Here is a 15,897-nt window from a genome sequence, read left to right as displayed (position 1 = left end):
GCAGAGTTGGCGGAAATAACCGAAGATTGCCGTTAATCACCGATCGGAGATTCGGCGGAATTTTCCGATATTTTCCGAGCGCGCGCTAAGGATTGTGGGTAAATTATTATTTCTTATCGTTTCACCGATATGGGGCAGTTGCCAGTCCATGGTTTATAGGTCCGTGATTTTAGTAATGTAATATCCGTCATTTGTTTGACTCTTTCGAAAGAAATCGATCCTAAAGTTAACTTTTTAATGCAAACTTGCTGAAGATAGAACCTTACTTGTTTAGGAATTGTAAAAAAAGGTTTGAAGACATTCTGATACCACCAAGAGGCCTTATTCCAGGAGTGACATAAAAAATCATTTCCCTCAAAATTGTAGATAAAGAATAAAATGAGTCAACGAGTTGTTTATGTAAACCGAGAAAACAAATAGTTAACGCAGACAATGGCTAGCACTTTCCCCAACTATTTATGTATGGCGTTCTAGTTTAAAGGAATGAAATGATCCTCATAAAAAAACTTTCACCGATTCAAAGTACGTCTGGTCGCAAAAAACAACAACTACACATTCTAGTTAAAACGCACCAGAAAACAACACAGATCTTAGTCGATTTTAGTCGTAAACTGAAATAACCTCAGTGTCATAGTTTCGGTTTTTTCCCAACATATTGTGTGAATTGACATTAAGCCAGTTTTAAAAATGCGCATGAAGTTGAGGAAATAAAAACAATTAATGTGTTACCATTTGCGAGGTTTATACAGATTTAAGATAATTGAAGTTATGGCCAAGACTCACTTAAACGGCCTTGGACTATATGGCAAATTGTTTCTATTCAGTGTACAAAATGCTATTTAAAGTGGTAAAAATCAATGAAATTTAAAAATATAACTTTACTAGCTTGTTAAAGAACAAACCAAATATTGTTTGTCGACATAGTAAGATAAAGTTAACAATGCGTATTGTAATTGCTATCAACGTTTGTTTCAATCGAAGAAAATAAGATATAAATCTTGTCACAAAACTAGAACATTTTTTTATTTTCATGACATCTTATAACATCATACGTATGACTATTATGCGTCTTTTCAGAAATGTAGGGCAAACATTTTCATGAAATTATGTCAAATTTTTTTTATATACAATATACATGCTACGTACAATGGTATTTAGTGTTCAGGTTCATGCCTCCGCCAAAAGGATTAGTGGACAGATTCACATTTAATCACATTTAAGAGGCCCTGACAACCAAAATGCCATGCAGATGCAACAGCTAGATTTCAATTTATTTATTATTTGGTTTTATTAAGTTGGTTATTTAGAGGGTCGCGCATAGGCGCTGGCTTGTACGAAGACAATTCGCGCTCAACACTTAGAAAATTAGCATTTACTTTTGGTCTTATTAACATTTAACTCACTTAATTGTTAAGAATATAATATAAAAAAAACTATAACGAAGACGGGGTAAGAATAACTGTAAAACTAATAATTATAATAAGTACACAAGTCCTTGCTAATAATCTGTATAAAAAAGTACATGCTGTTGATAACGAAACAACGAGTGAGAGGTGAATGTGAGCATTATAAAATACACTGCAAAATTGTATTATTCTTTAAATATACCAGGTAGTGTTATTCAAGCTCGCTTAGGTAAAGATAAGACTGGCTGCTAAGAGGGAATTATATGTAAATAAAGTAAATGTACTTAACTTAATTTCAATATATATATTAGTGTCTTGCGAATTACATAGCTTATAGACACAAATCAGAAAGGGACATATTGACAGCCAATTATATGAAAAAAAGAGTTTAAAGGACTGACTTATTTTGTACATAGTGAACCGCCGTTAACAATAAAGAAACTGTAATATCTATAAGCCGTGTGTGTTTGTACACTTGAATATAAAGGGTATAGTTGAACAAATGTTACATTTACAAAATTAGTGTATAAATTTATGAACATATACAAATGTAATACTTATGTTATGAAAAAGTATAATTATCGTTCAAACAGATGATGTGATGTAGTCATGACGAGATTCGAGTTATAGCAGGTCATTTCGCAATAATTAGGTCGACCTGTTAAATTATTAAATAGATACGTCGACATATTATTGTGACATGTCGTGCAATAACTCGCAAGTCGACATACAAAAGGTCAACATGACTGCATGATTAGATCATATATATGTACAATATACTTTTCCATACATACAAAGCACAATGATGCCTCGCCGTTAAGTGATATGTTACAAATCTTAAAGAATTGATGGTTTAACATATCTCGATAATTATCGCGAAAACTAAGTGGTTAACACGAAATAATTGCGAACATTAACAGGTTATCTTACGGCAGTTATATACCACAAAAGTTATGGATGGAGATACATATAGTATGTTTACGAATACTGAATAGGACATAACTATGAATATAATCATGACAACAAACAAACAAAAAACTATTTAAAAATCCACAACATAGTTTATTTTGAGATCATAACAAAAATGCACATATCATGATCAAGTTAAATTTCTAACCTGCTTAAGTATCCTGCAGTGTCCTTAACTTATATAAAACACATTATATACATTGTTGTTAATTCCGCCAAAATCATGATCAGCGTTGTTGTTAATTCCGCCAAAATCATGATCAGCGCTGTTGTTAATTCCGCCAAAGTCATGATCAGCGCTGTTGTTAATTCCGCCAAAATCATGATCAGCGCTGTTGTTTATTCCGCCAAAATCACGATCAGCGCTGTTGTTAATTCCGCCAAAATCATGATCAGCGCTGTTGGTAACTCAGACGACTCATGATCAGCATTGTTGTTAACTCAGAAAATATCAAAAGCAGCAACAGAAAAAAACTAATGATCAGCGCTATTGTCAACTTGTAAAGCTAATGATCAGCGCTGTTGTTAACTTGTAAAACTAATGATCAGCGTTTTTGTTCGAAAACTCATGTTCAGTGATATGGAATTTGCTAATTATATTTATAGTTCAAAAGTCAACCCTGAATACGTGTCATAAAGTGTTTTGTGACTGTTAGATAGCTATCATATCTCAATCGCTGATACATATATATACATGACGTTAAGAGATCAGTACATGATACATGTATTAATACAATGTAGCCTAATCATGCGATGTATACATGTTATATATATACAATGTACATGCATACAACAAAGATATATGTAGGGTTAGGGTTGGGGTTGGGGTTGTACATATATATATATATATATATACACAACATAAAAAAACTGGTAACATTATGTTAAAGATGCACTTACTCCCAAATAAGATTTACCACAATTCATACAATTGTTTTAATATATTAAAAGGTGAATACTTGTCGTAAACAATGGTTCTTATGAAGGATACCGAGTTTAATTTGAAGGAAGGGGGCAGAAAACACAGTATTTCTACCTTATGAGACAATAGTAGATTCGCACTAAATCTTTTAGCACTCACCAATCATTTAATGTTGTTGCGTTTAAAACTATTAAATACATGGTTACAATCTTTTTATCAGTTATATTTTTCATAAATGCATTATTTAGTAAGAAGTAAAATGTTTATCAATCAAAAGTGATGTTTGTTTTGCATTTGTATGTATTGAGTTTGAATAAGATGTCACATGACAAACACAAACTACCTCTGATCGCACTATGTTCAAACATAAAATGTAATTTTATCTACAAAACATTTCGTAAATGAGCAAATATATATATATATTAAGGTTTGTTAAATTAACATGTGATATGATATGTGAGAATAAAAAAATAGAAAACACACACACACACACACACGCACACGCACACGCGCGCACACACACACACACACACACACACACATTTAATAACGTTTTATTAGGGTTTTTTGCACTGAAATACGTCAGAATTTGATATTAAAGTCTAGTATTCAGTACTTTTACAAGCCGATCCCGGGGTAGCGGGGTCGAAACCGGCACATCAATAGAAAATTGACGAAGTGAAATTTCATGACAATATGGCATAAAGATATTCAAAATAAAAGTAGAGTGCAAACTTTATGACTAAATGTAGCCAAAACGTTAGCAGCCTAAAATGTCTGCGGAATGGTGCACGTTCTCATTTTCGTTCCCAAAGTTTACACCATCTAACGCTAGATCCTGGATCTGCCCCTACTTTCAGTGCGCACTCTGTCCAAGATAAAACAGAATGATTCGCGCGCTTTCAGGTTTAAAATTTAATCTAGGTTTTACTTTCACCGAGACACGCTCGTATGTTTTGAAGTTTTTGACAAACTGCTTTGTACTAACATGCTCGACAGCAAGAGTTTTATTTGTTGGTGGAAAATAACACATCTGGGATGTCTCCTCGAATGTCTTGTCATCCACTAGAATCTGATGACCAATGGCAAACGACTCTCCGTCAATGCTTGTTTTCTTGGACATAAATGACAATTTTGTGGAAACGAAGTAGAATCCTCCATAGTTAATTTGCACAGCCTTGCCTCCATCCACGAGCTTAAGTGTGTTCGATTTGACGGGTTTCTGTCCATCTTTGTCACTCCAGACAATAGTGTTATCTGTTAGCAAGGTTACAAAATCCATATAGTTATATAGTAGTTATAGAACAGCTGGGGCCGTATTCAATATAAATTTTATCTGTATCCTTACTCTTGCCTGTGATTGGCCAGCTAATTATATAATACTTAGATTCTAATCTTAAACTTAAGTTCAATCTAAGTTGTTTATTAAACACGGCCCCTGGTTTCTTAAAAAGACGGAATTCCCATTTTTAACGCCATGTTCTACAATTTGAATGAAACCTACAGAATCTGAACATGGAAACCAACCTTCTGATAACTTTTCAGCCGACATCGAAGTAAGTTGTAGGACTGGACGAGGTGTGTTTTTTTCTGTACAGTTATCTGAAAAAATATGATATAGATAAAAAAAAATGTAAAAATATAACAATTTCTTAAAATGTGTAAATATAAAAAGTAAGAGCATGGAAGGTAAATGGACAAATCCAGTAGGCTAAAATTTAACAAAGATAATACTTCAAGGCACAAGGACTATGGCCAACTACTTAACGAGAAAAACAACGCCACAAGTTTATTGTATATAGTGCTTTATATTTAATATAATTATATCGGATAGGAAATGGCATGCATGTTATAAGATTCACAGCAATTAACGGCATATTTTAAGTTAACCTCAAGAAATAAGGATGTGATCTAACTTATCGAGCAAAATAAGCTCATTATGAAAACACTACTCACTTTCCATTTTTGATATTACCTGAAATTATACAAGAAACAAGCTTTAACATTCTCTTTCACACTAAAGAGCAGAAAATACAAATAACCTAAAACGCATCTATGGCGATTTTTTACATTCTAACGGATAAATATTATTACCTTGAGGACAACTTTCAGAGTGTTCTCCCCCTTTTGAACGCAACAAACACTTTTATTATTTTCATCACGAATAAGGCCGAGATCAAGCGGCGGCGCTAGAGCAATATCCTGAAACTCTAAACAAGAAACACAGTCCCTGTGCTCATTTTGGTCCAATCGAACAGGATCTACAGTATTTTGTAAATGTATCTCAGGATCTTTATTTAGTATGAACATATAGACAGATAGTCCTGCAGGAATAAGCAGAAGCTGAAGGACATTCAAGATCACCAGAATTCTAATTCTATGACTTGAATGATAGCTTTCACTTCGAGCGCTGGAAGCCGGATCGGAATTATTGCCCGAAGGGTTCATTTGTGCACATCCGGACGTACCCGCATCACTTCCAGTGGGAACTTCTGGCAAAGGTCGACAGGGGGCATTTCCCATTCTTGGAACTTCACCATCACCACTCTCAATAGGCTCTAAGATATCAACTGAGCGAGATTTGTTGCATTTATAGACCGGGTGTATATAGGGCTGGTAATGACTGTCAAGCTGTACGACTGTATCCACATGGTCTCGTTCAGTGTTATAATGACGTGATCTTTGGCAATAGGAATTTATATTATTGTTGTGCCGAAAATGTTGTTCAGGCAATGATGTAATACTATGACTTCTGTTTGGCATTCTTTCTTCTCTATCGAATTTATCAAAATAATAATCAAGTACCTTCTCACGATGCTTATGTTCGGCGTCGCATGCTTGACATTTACAGCTAATTTCATCGGGATAAACCAGTTTTGGCGCAGTTTTACTGTGTCGCATCACTATATCATTTTCCAGCAAATGCCTTTCAAAATCTCGATCAACGTTGCAAATGCTACCCTCTGTATATCGACGAGTCCTTCGTGTTCGCTCAATATATTTCCGTTGAAGGCTATACATATTTTCGTCATCCAACGGTACACGTGTGTACGACGTATGCTGTTGATAATATTGCTGTTGAGCATAATTCGGTTGATGAATTACCGAGTCTATTTCGTTGCTATTTGTGCTTTGTAATCTTTGCAATTCCGACATATCGGTTTCGTCAGCACCATTTGAAAATGACACTTGTCTCTTTCGAGCTGCAAGCTTCGTTTCCCGCTCTTTTGGCGTTTGGTCTTTACTGGGTCGTCTGGATGCTGAAGTTGGTTGGCATGGTTTTCCAGTCTCATCGGAGTCTGTAGAAATGTCAGTCATTACTGTAGAAGTCGATACCTGCGATACTTCGGATTGTTCGCTTCCCAATTTAAAGCGTGTTTTCTCTGGTGGCATTTCGTCTTCTATGCTTGAACAACTGGTCTCTTCAAAGTTTATCAATCAAACACGGTATTTCAGTGACCTAATCCTGTTGTTCATGTGTGCCTTGTAAAGTTTCGAGTATGCGTCCTGGTCCTGAAATGTTGTACAACGTTATGAATGAATGATGCCTTAGTGCGGGATTAGGAACGAAAACGTATTATATTCAGAGTGTGTATATGTAATAATGTGTAAAACGAATTTGAGGTTATTTTGAAGGTTACGTTTTCGCGTGTTTCAATGGTATTTTATGAGCAATTTGATGATATGTTTTCAGTTAAATTTCACCATTTGTAAGATAAGCCCTGAATATTATCTTCTCATGATACAACAGAAGACTTTAACAAATGAAATAAAAAGAAACAACGGACAGTGTCATTGAGTTTATTATACAGCAAATAAATATTGATTTGTATAATCGACAACTTAAGGCCCATGCAATCTTCAGAAAGGTCGTACCAGATAAACTCGACCAAGATGGAAAACGTGTACAAACGTTAGCAGTTTCGCCCCACAACGTATACTGGGATGTAAATGTCCATGTGTTTGATGAAGAGACATGTATTGCTCAAGCTAATGATTTGATGTTTATGTATAAAGTATGGAGATTGTATTGACCAACTAAAACAGAAGCAGCAGCCTTGTGTGAAAAGTGTTGTGCGTTTATTTAAAACGCACGAGAACGCCGATGAATTCATAGAGAAGTTCGATAGCATTGAAAATAACATCAAAAAGAAATTTCTCTACACTGTAGAAAACAAACAGGTATTACTACATTCTTCAAATTATAAAATTGTATGTTTTGTGGTGCTTGAATGTTTTTTCGAGTGTGTTCTATATTGCTGTGAATTATATCACGATTATGTTATGTTATATTGTTGTTTATTATACCAAGCATGTGTCTTTCTTATATTCGTGTTAGCTTAATGAATACACGTGAATTAAATAGTATGTTACTTTTATGTCGGTTTTCTAAATGTTGTCGATTTTCCGTGTAGAAAGTAGGACGCCATCTTTGATGAAAGTTCAGGGTTGACAGTTTCTTAATGAGAGATAAGTTAAAGCACTACTGATATAAGTGTTACTCGTTACGTCTAGAAGAACAATTCAGTTGTGTGAAACACTTTAATGAGTTTGTTTGTTCACGACGGAAATGTACTACAAGACCGGCTCAATTGCGGATGTAAACATCAGACATACTTTGGACTTAACTATTCTGGGTTAGGTGCTTTAACATATTTTGTTTTTCGAAAATGTCGAATGTACGTTATCTGAAAGTATTTTTCTAGGTCCGGGTTACTTCGACGTAACGAGTTTCGACTGTATAGCATGCCACCTGATAACACTTGGTCTAGAAGCTACGGTTTGTTTACAAACAACTTATCTCGGTCACCCAGTCGTAAAATATACGCAAACTACATTTGATCAATAGCGAATGTCATGTATCTCAGATGACATATCAAATATCGAACTCGGTGTTTGATAAGCTGATTATTAGGAAAGTGATTGTTTTCGGTTTCGAAGAACTTGTGTTCATTATTTAACATAGAAAACGCTAAGCAAAAATACAAGTTTTATTTTGCATCAAGATTGGTATTGTAGCAAAGTGCGACAGTACGCGAAGTATATTATGGCATCCAAACCACGTCGCAATTAATTAGTTAACTATATCAAAGTTATCGGTCCGGGTGTCATATTGTTTACAAAACCACAAAACAATTAATAGTCTTAATGTGATCACAATTCGCTAAGATGTGAACCGTCGCAATGATAAGTTGATAACCAACTTGTGTTTACAAAGTTTAATGGTTGTGGTGGTGGTAGTGATGGTGGTGGTGGTGGTGGTGGTTGTGGCATTATCAGTGGCAGTGGTGGCAGCTGATGTTCTTAACCAATTTGTTATAATATCGCTGATGACGACCGATTTCTTCTCCTTAATACTCTTTGAACACGACATAAGGTCAATGTCCTTTATAAGTTTTAAAGTAATTTAGTTTTATTAATAATTAATCAAAAATAGTAACAATAAGTGTTCTTTAAGTATCCATTAATCAACACACGTAAGTTAAAGCACTTACCCAGCAAACTACATGTATTTATATCCAAATTTGTCCACGCAATTTCACTATGTGTTCCTACATTAAAAAGCGCATGCATTGATTGAACGGTGGTTAAGATATAATACTGATGTCACTTGTACGTAGATAAACTTAAACATTCGCTTCTAAGAACCCCTATTGTAATATGACGGGTATGTAAACGCGAGGGGAATCCCGTGTAAAACACATATTTTTAATTGTAGTGTTATAGCTTTCTCTTTGAAAATCTACGGAATTCAAAAGTACGGCTGATAATGGAAGTTTGATTTAAATTTTCGTTTTATTATTTGAAAGTCTTGAAAAGTGCAGAACTTTACAAACCGTAACATAATGTCCGCAATGTAGATTTGTTCCCGGGGTAAAATGAAATGTAAATTATTTGAATACTCGAAAACTACAAAGGTACACAATCTATCGTCGAGTGAACGCTTTTTATTTGTCTTTGCCTTACTTTCCTTGTTTCACCTGAGTTGGAAACAGTGGATTTAGCGCTGATTTAAAAACGTTTTTATTTCATATGGAATAAGCAATGCGGATATTTTCCAGAGAGCATATGAAGATCTTCCAATGGCATTAAACGCAGTGTTACGCAATTATAACATTTATTAACGTTTCGTTCCGTTAAAGAGACCGAGACTTAAATAAGTATAAACAAACGAGCTGGACAGATATCTGCGGGAAAGTTTATACATGTACCAGCAATTTAAGAGCTAGCTGTGGAATATTTAATGTTTACCTATCAGGAAAAAATAGCAGAAAGGTTGTCAAAGGCACTGTAGAATCTTTTTCGCCACCGTTCTTTTGCCTTTTAGTACCGAATGTGCCGCTATCATGAATATTAGAATATGTCATGTCTTGTTTGAGCCCATTTTTGATAAATTGATAGAAGTTCATTGCGACCAAAAAACACTGAGATAAAAATAAAACGGACTGTAAGCAGACGTAGATTGATGAAAATGGTCTAGTGGAATAGTTGTCTAGTGGTATAGTTTTCCGGGTTCGATCCCTACTACGTGGTCCTTCTCGTGGCCTGCCAAATTTGACTTCAATTCTGGTTCTACCCAGGAAACAGACTAAAACGTGATTCTATAAACTATCGGTATCGTAACAATTGAGAAAAGAGATATAAGAATTATATAAAGTCAAGTTAAAATTCAACATTCTTAATGGTAAAAGTATCAACGTAACGAGTGCAGGATAAAGATCGATATTTTGAACACAAAACTAGCTGTCTCTACTTTAACGAGTACATTTAATGTGAATAAACCGTGTACAGACTATAAATCAACAAAGTAATTCAATCGGGCTACTTTCACTCTCAATTATTTCCAAGAAAGTGGTTTATAATTGTGTCTTAAATGCACAGATCCTCGTACTGGGGGAGAGGAGACTACTGTGAAATTTATTAAGCTACCATGAAACGAGTCTGTCAATGATGTTAGTGATACGACATCAACCATCGAAGTTGCTTCAGTGTTTTGTGGCTGGTGTTATTGCTCGCATTTCATAAGTCATAACCCTGAAAATCCCTTTTGGTACGCGATACTTGGGACTCAAATCGTCTGAACGTTTTACGCATGAAATAACTATTTTGATATTTGGTTCTCAATATACTCGTGTTGTATCGCAATCACGTCTGACAGAAAACCAACATGTGCGTTAAAAAAACATGTATAAAACCTTTATATTACACTAAATCAGACAAAATTTTCATAAAAATATTTATTCGGAAAGCTACAGAAACAAGCTCAGTAGCAAAATATTAAATATAAACCTGGTTTAATGGCACTGGGTAAACCCTCGGTGGAGCTTAAAAGAGTTGGTTTACGACCCCATGACCCGATTGTAGTTTTATAATTGCTTATACCTAACTTACTTATATAGATCTACTTTTCCAAAGGTCGTTGAATTAGTTTCGCATTTACAAGTAAAGATAAAAAGAAACTTATATAAGGATAAATGTGAAGAAATACATAGACCTTGCAAGAGCATCCTTTAAGGTTCCGTTAATTTAAGCCCATATGCCACTTGTCCTGTCCAAAACCTATTCAAATCATAGTTTTTGCCCAAATATTACGAACATACTCAAGTCATATTTCAATCTCAACTCATTTTGCCACATAATAGCATGGCATTATTGCAAATATTTTATGTTTTTATGCTTTTTAAAAGTATTTAATCATTGTGTTGATAAAATCCTTTTGTAAATGTTTCAAAGAAACTATATTCTACATAAAATACAGTAAATAAGTTATTGTTGAAAAACAATGAGTTGTACTCAGAAACTTGAAAAATTTCAAAGCTTTTAATGTTATGTGATAAAATGAGTTGTGATTAAGAAATTGCTTTTGTAATATCGGGGCCTCGGATGCATTGCAGCTTAATGTAACTTAAAAATACAAACATGAAATACACTTCAGCAATCATAGACTGTACCTATAACCTATACCTGCGTACGCGAGCTATGTCTGGTAGAAGGAAGAACGTCGCTGAATGATGGGAGATGGAAGCTCGTTGCTGAATTGTGTGATTATCGATCACGAGTCATTTAGGAACTTCATGTCTAATAATTTTATGAAACCTGCTTTTGTGATATCGGGGCCTCGGATGCATTGCAACTTAATGTAACTTAAAAATACAAACATGAAATACACTTCAGCAATCATAGACTGTACCTATAACCTATATCTGTGTACGCGAGCTATGTCTGGTAGAAGGAAGAACGTCGCTGAATGATGGGAGATGGAAGCTCGTTGCTGAATTGTGTGATTATCGATCACGAGTCATTTAAGAACTTCATGTCTCATATGAAACCTTTTACCCGCGCAGTGCTAATGTCAGTATAAAGAGACAAGTCTTACAGCTCAAGTGAGAGCAATTAGTGGCTGACAATAAGCAAACAGAAAAAAGAATTTGTTATGTAATGGCTCAAAACTGTCAACTTTTATGTCGTATTTGTTTTAAAGCTCACTTGAATTGCTGAATCAATATTTACAGGGATTTTAAAGATCAGTATTTACATTTATAAATGAGCAGAACAATTCCATCACACATGTTTGCCTGTGTGTTCGTCTTGACATGTCAAATGCAGCAGTATCTACAGAAAATGTCACCGCCAGACGTTATTCAACAGTTTGACGTGAGCAACGTGAATTTAGCACAATAATTTGTCGCCCTTCCTATAAAGCTTGCATGTATATTACCAGTCAAGAAAAATGAACTTTGAAGAAATTTGTATCAGCAACGGTGTTGTTAGTAATCAGTTTCCGTTGTGCTTGCTTAGGCGAGCTGTGCCGGGAAGAAGAAAGAACGTCGTTGAATGAGGAGAGAAGGAAGCACGTCGCTGTACGAGGGGAGAAGGAACACCGAAGATGAAAGAGGGAAGATGGAAGCTCGTAGCTGAATGGCGTGTTTATTGATCACATGTCTTTTAGAAGTTTCACGCCTCATACGAAACCTTCAAAAGTGAAGTGCTAATGCCAGTATATAGAGACAAGACGTACAGCACTTTAGCGAGTGAAAATTGTTGCTGATAATGTGCAAACAGGAAATAGAGTCTGTGATGTAATAGCTAAATGCGGCTAATCTTTTATGTCGTATCAGTCTTAAAGCTGGAGATGCTTGATCTATATTTACAGGGAGACAACTGTTTTCCCGGCTGACATGGGCTCACTAGATACCCATGCTTAAATGTGCCCAATATATTTCTCAAAATTGTTCAATTTTATTCAATACGTGTGAAGACAAAGTAATTGCATTTTAAACGACAATATCAATTTAAAAATATATAGGCTTTTCAATGAGCATTCACATGGTCACCAAACATTATCTTATCATGTAATAATCATTCCACAGATCACAGACTACACATGGTTTAAGACCACGAATGTTTACAAATAATCACCGCATGTTCAATTGACTCAATTCATGTTGATATTTAAGTGTTGGATGTTCAGATCTAATTTATGTTGTAAGTCAAATTTTGTATTTCACCACAGAAATGGAATTAACTATCGTTAAATGTTGCAATTTTTTCAGCATTTTCAGGTGCGGTAAGTGCACATGTAGATTTCTGGCCCATTTTCTTTGCCAGTGCAAGGGTGAAGAAACTTTCTTGGCGAGTGATTGTTATGGTCGGTTGTTGGCGGATAATTGAAAAGATTCTGAATCATTATTTGTGTTTCTTTTGATATTTCAGAATATAAAAGAAGTCCGCTTTTGCGGTCACATGAACATCTGTACGTAGATAAACATCGTGTGGTTAATCATTTACACACATACCTGTCGAATTTTTTAACGATAAGACTATGCAGGTTACAAGTCAGTAGTAAATCGTTTACGCGCATAAACCATAATGAAGCAATTATATGGTGAGGGAAGACCTTTAAAAATATTGTGATAACTGTCTGTTTATAATCATTAGTTGCCAACAGGCAAAGCGAGGCTGCGAGGCAATTCAGAATATAAAAACTCAGATATCCATCTCGGCGAGTATTGGCGGTCGTCGACCCTCCTAAAAATTTACTTTTTGTAAGGTATTTTCTTTAGATAATAGGAAATTTGAGAGGCTATTTTTTGGACAAACAGGGTCCTCCGCTTGGGGAGGTAGCCGTATACGGCAAGAAAGTTTCATACCCAAAGAATGCGATTTTGCACCTTATGTGTATTGAATATTTTTTACATATCTCCTAAATTCGTCTAGTAGCCATTAATGAGGAATGGTGCTCTCATAATTTAATATACTCTATATCAATTCATGTCATTCCTGCTTATTTTAATCACTTAGTAGAACCTTAACACTAATGTTAACCCTCATTTGATTTATGATGATATATGTATTCACAATTAAACCTATTCAAACGCGTCTTTGATGGCTTGCAACAAAATTCGTCTTGTTTGTTATAGAGTAATATTGTGTTGGCCATGACGTTGCTGGGAAGAATATATGCCTGAAGGTAGTTTTTACTGGAGAAATTGATTAGCAGGAAGTAAAACAAAGAGAAACAACAAATTTGTTCTGAACGACATAAGCTTTTAAAGGTAACGAGTAAACAGAAATCAAAATAGGAAACACAGCTAGACTCGATTAGGTCTTATCAAACAGTTTCATAAAAATCTGTACTTGAATGACCGTAGCCATTTCGCTGGACTAATTTACATTTCTCAGTAGAATAAGAAAACAAACAAAAACATTCCAACTAAACATTTTGCAGTCACTGCTTTTTGACAACCACGGATTGTACACTTCTGGATAACATGTAAAAAAGTACGTTTAAATACATTAAAGAGCTTTGCTTGTGATAACTTGTGTCTATCCGTCCATTTTATGTCAGTGAAAATGACATAAGGGATGCCCGTGTTCATCTTCGTCGGGCAATCATTCCATAATCATAATCGCCCTCACCTGCCGTGATATTCTTACGGGCTGAAACGATAAACATTTTGGCGGGAAATATGATACATATACTATAGTTACATGTGTATTGCTGTAAAATATCCACGGAGTGAGATCAAATATGCAGCCAAACCAAAGGTCGAGCCCATTTTGAAATGAAATGACAACAAACAAACTTTCACCGATTAAAACTAATCTGGTCGCAATAAAAACTACACATTCTACTTAAAACGCACCAGAAAAACAACAAAGTCGATTTTAGTCGTAAAATGAAATAACCGTAGTGTCATGGTTTCGTTTTTTGCAACACATTGTGTGAATTGAATTTAACCAGTATTCAAAATGTGCACGAAATTGAGGAAATAAAACAACAATCATTATGTTTCTATTTGCGACGTTTATACAGATTTAAGATAATTGAAGTTACGGCCAAAAAATATTGAAACGGCCCCGGACCATATGGCAAACTGAAAGGATCATGCATGTTTCTAATCAGTGTACAAAATGTTATTTTAAGTCGAAAAATTCCATGAAATTTATAAATATAACTTTACTAGCTCGTCAAAGAACAAACCAAATGTGGTTCGTCCACATAGTAAGATAAAGTTAACACTGCGTATTGTATTTGTTATCAACGTTAGTTTCAATCGAAGGAAATAAGATATAAATTTTGTCACAAAACTAGAACAAAATTTTATTTTTATAACATTTAATAACAACATATATATATATATGCCTATTATGCGTCTTTTCAGAAATGTAGGGCAAACATGTTCATGAAATTATGTCAAATTATTTGATTTACAATATACATGCTACGTACAATGGTGTTTAGTGTTCAGGCTCATGCCTCCGCCAAAAGGATAAGTGGACAGATTCACATTTAATCACAATAAAGGAGCACTGACTACCAAATATCCATGCAGATAACAACAGCTAGATTTCAATTAATTCATTTTTGGTTTTATTAAGTTGGTTATTTAGAGGGTCGCGCACAGGCGCTCACTTGTATGAAGACAATTCGCGCACTTCAACATTCGACATTTCAACACTAAGAAAATGAGCATTTACTTTTGGTCTTATTAACATTTAACTCCCTTAATTGTTAAGAATATAATATAAAAAACACTATAACGAAGATGGGGTAAAAATAACTAAATACTGTAAAACTAATTAAGTACATAAGTCCTTGCCAATAATGTATAAAAATGTACATGCTGTTGATAACGAAACAACGAGTGAGAGGTGAACGTAAGCATTATGAAATACACTGCAAAATTGTACACTTCTTCTTTAAATATACCAGGTAGTGTTATTCAAGCTCGCTGAAGTAAAGATAAGACTGGCTGCTTAGAGAAAATGACATGCACATAAAGTAAATATGCTTAACGTTATTACAATATGGATTAGTTTCTTACAAATTATATAGCTTATGGACACAAATAGGAAAGGGACACATTGGCAGCCAAATGTATGATGTTGGTGTGGTTAAAGTTAGCCAAAATGTTCATTCATTAGTCAATATTTAGCCAATAATTACTAATAACCAATCAAATCATTTAAATCTGCAAACTTTACCTAAATATAACCTGTAGATAATTGGTCCATGTTTAATGCAATTGACTGAAGTTGTCCTGGCTCAAATAGCAGTGCATTAATTGCATACATTAAGTATACATTAACAAGTTT

General features: G+C 34.7%; 1 protein-coding gene across 3 annotated transcripts; it reads right to left on the bottom strand.

The window, feature by feature from the left end:
* Positions 1-741: 741 nt before the first annotated feature.
* On the bottom strand, positions 742-8,924 carry LOC128219088 (uncharacterized). Of its 3 annotated transcripts, none has more exons than XM_052926905.1 (6): positions 8,793-8,920; positions 7,174-7,237; positions 5,392-6,810; positions 5,254-5,272; positions 4,825-4,899; positions 742-4,554 (listed from the first exon to the last, which is right to left on the bottom strand). In XM_052926905.1, the coding sequence occupies exons 3-6, from the start codon at positions 6,688-6,690 to the stop codon at positions 4,154-4,156; spliced, it is 1,794 nt and encodes a 597-aa protein (XP_052782865.1). In that variant the 5' UTR covers positions 6,691-6,810; positions 7,174-7,237; positions 8,793-8,920; the 3' UTR covers positions 742-4,153. The 3 variants fall into 3 exon arrangements, with proteins under 3 accessions (XP_052782865.1, XP_052782867.1, XP_052782866.1); XM_052926907.1 differs by having other exon boundaries at positions 6,103-6,810; XM_052926906.1 differs by lacking the exon at positions 7,174-7,237 and having other exon boundaries at positions 8,793-8,924.
* Between the last annotated feature and the right edge of the window lie 6,973 nt (positions 8,925-15,897).

Source organism: Mya arenaria, chromosome 15 (genome assembly GCF_026914265.1).
Source record: "Mya arenaria isolate MELC-2E11 chromosome 15, ASM2691426v1".
Lineage (NCBI taxonomy): Eukaryota > Metazoa > Mollusca > Bivalvia > Myida > Myidae > Mya > Mya arenaria.
This window is presented reverse-complemented; position numbering and strand designations above follow the sequence as displayed.

Excerpts from the sequence above, each read along its gene's own strand:
- LOC128219088 (XM_052926906.1), bottom strand. The coding sequence starts at position 6,690 with ATGCCACCAGAGAAAACACGCTTTAAATTGGGAAGCGAACAATCCGAA. Across the intron at positions 4,555-4,824 it reads GGCTGAAAAGTTATCAGAAG|ATAACACTATTGTCTGGAGT; the intron begins GTTGGTTTCCAT and ends CCTTGCTAACAG.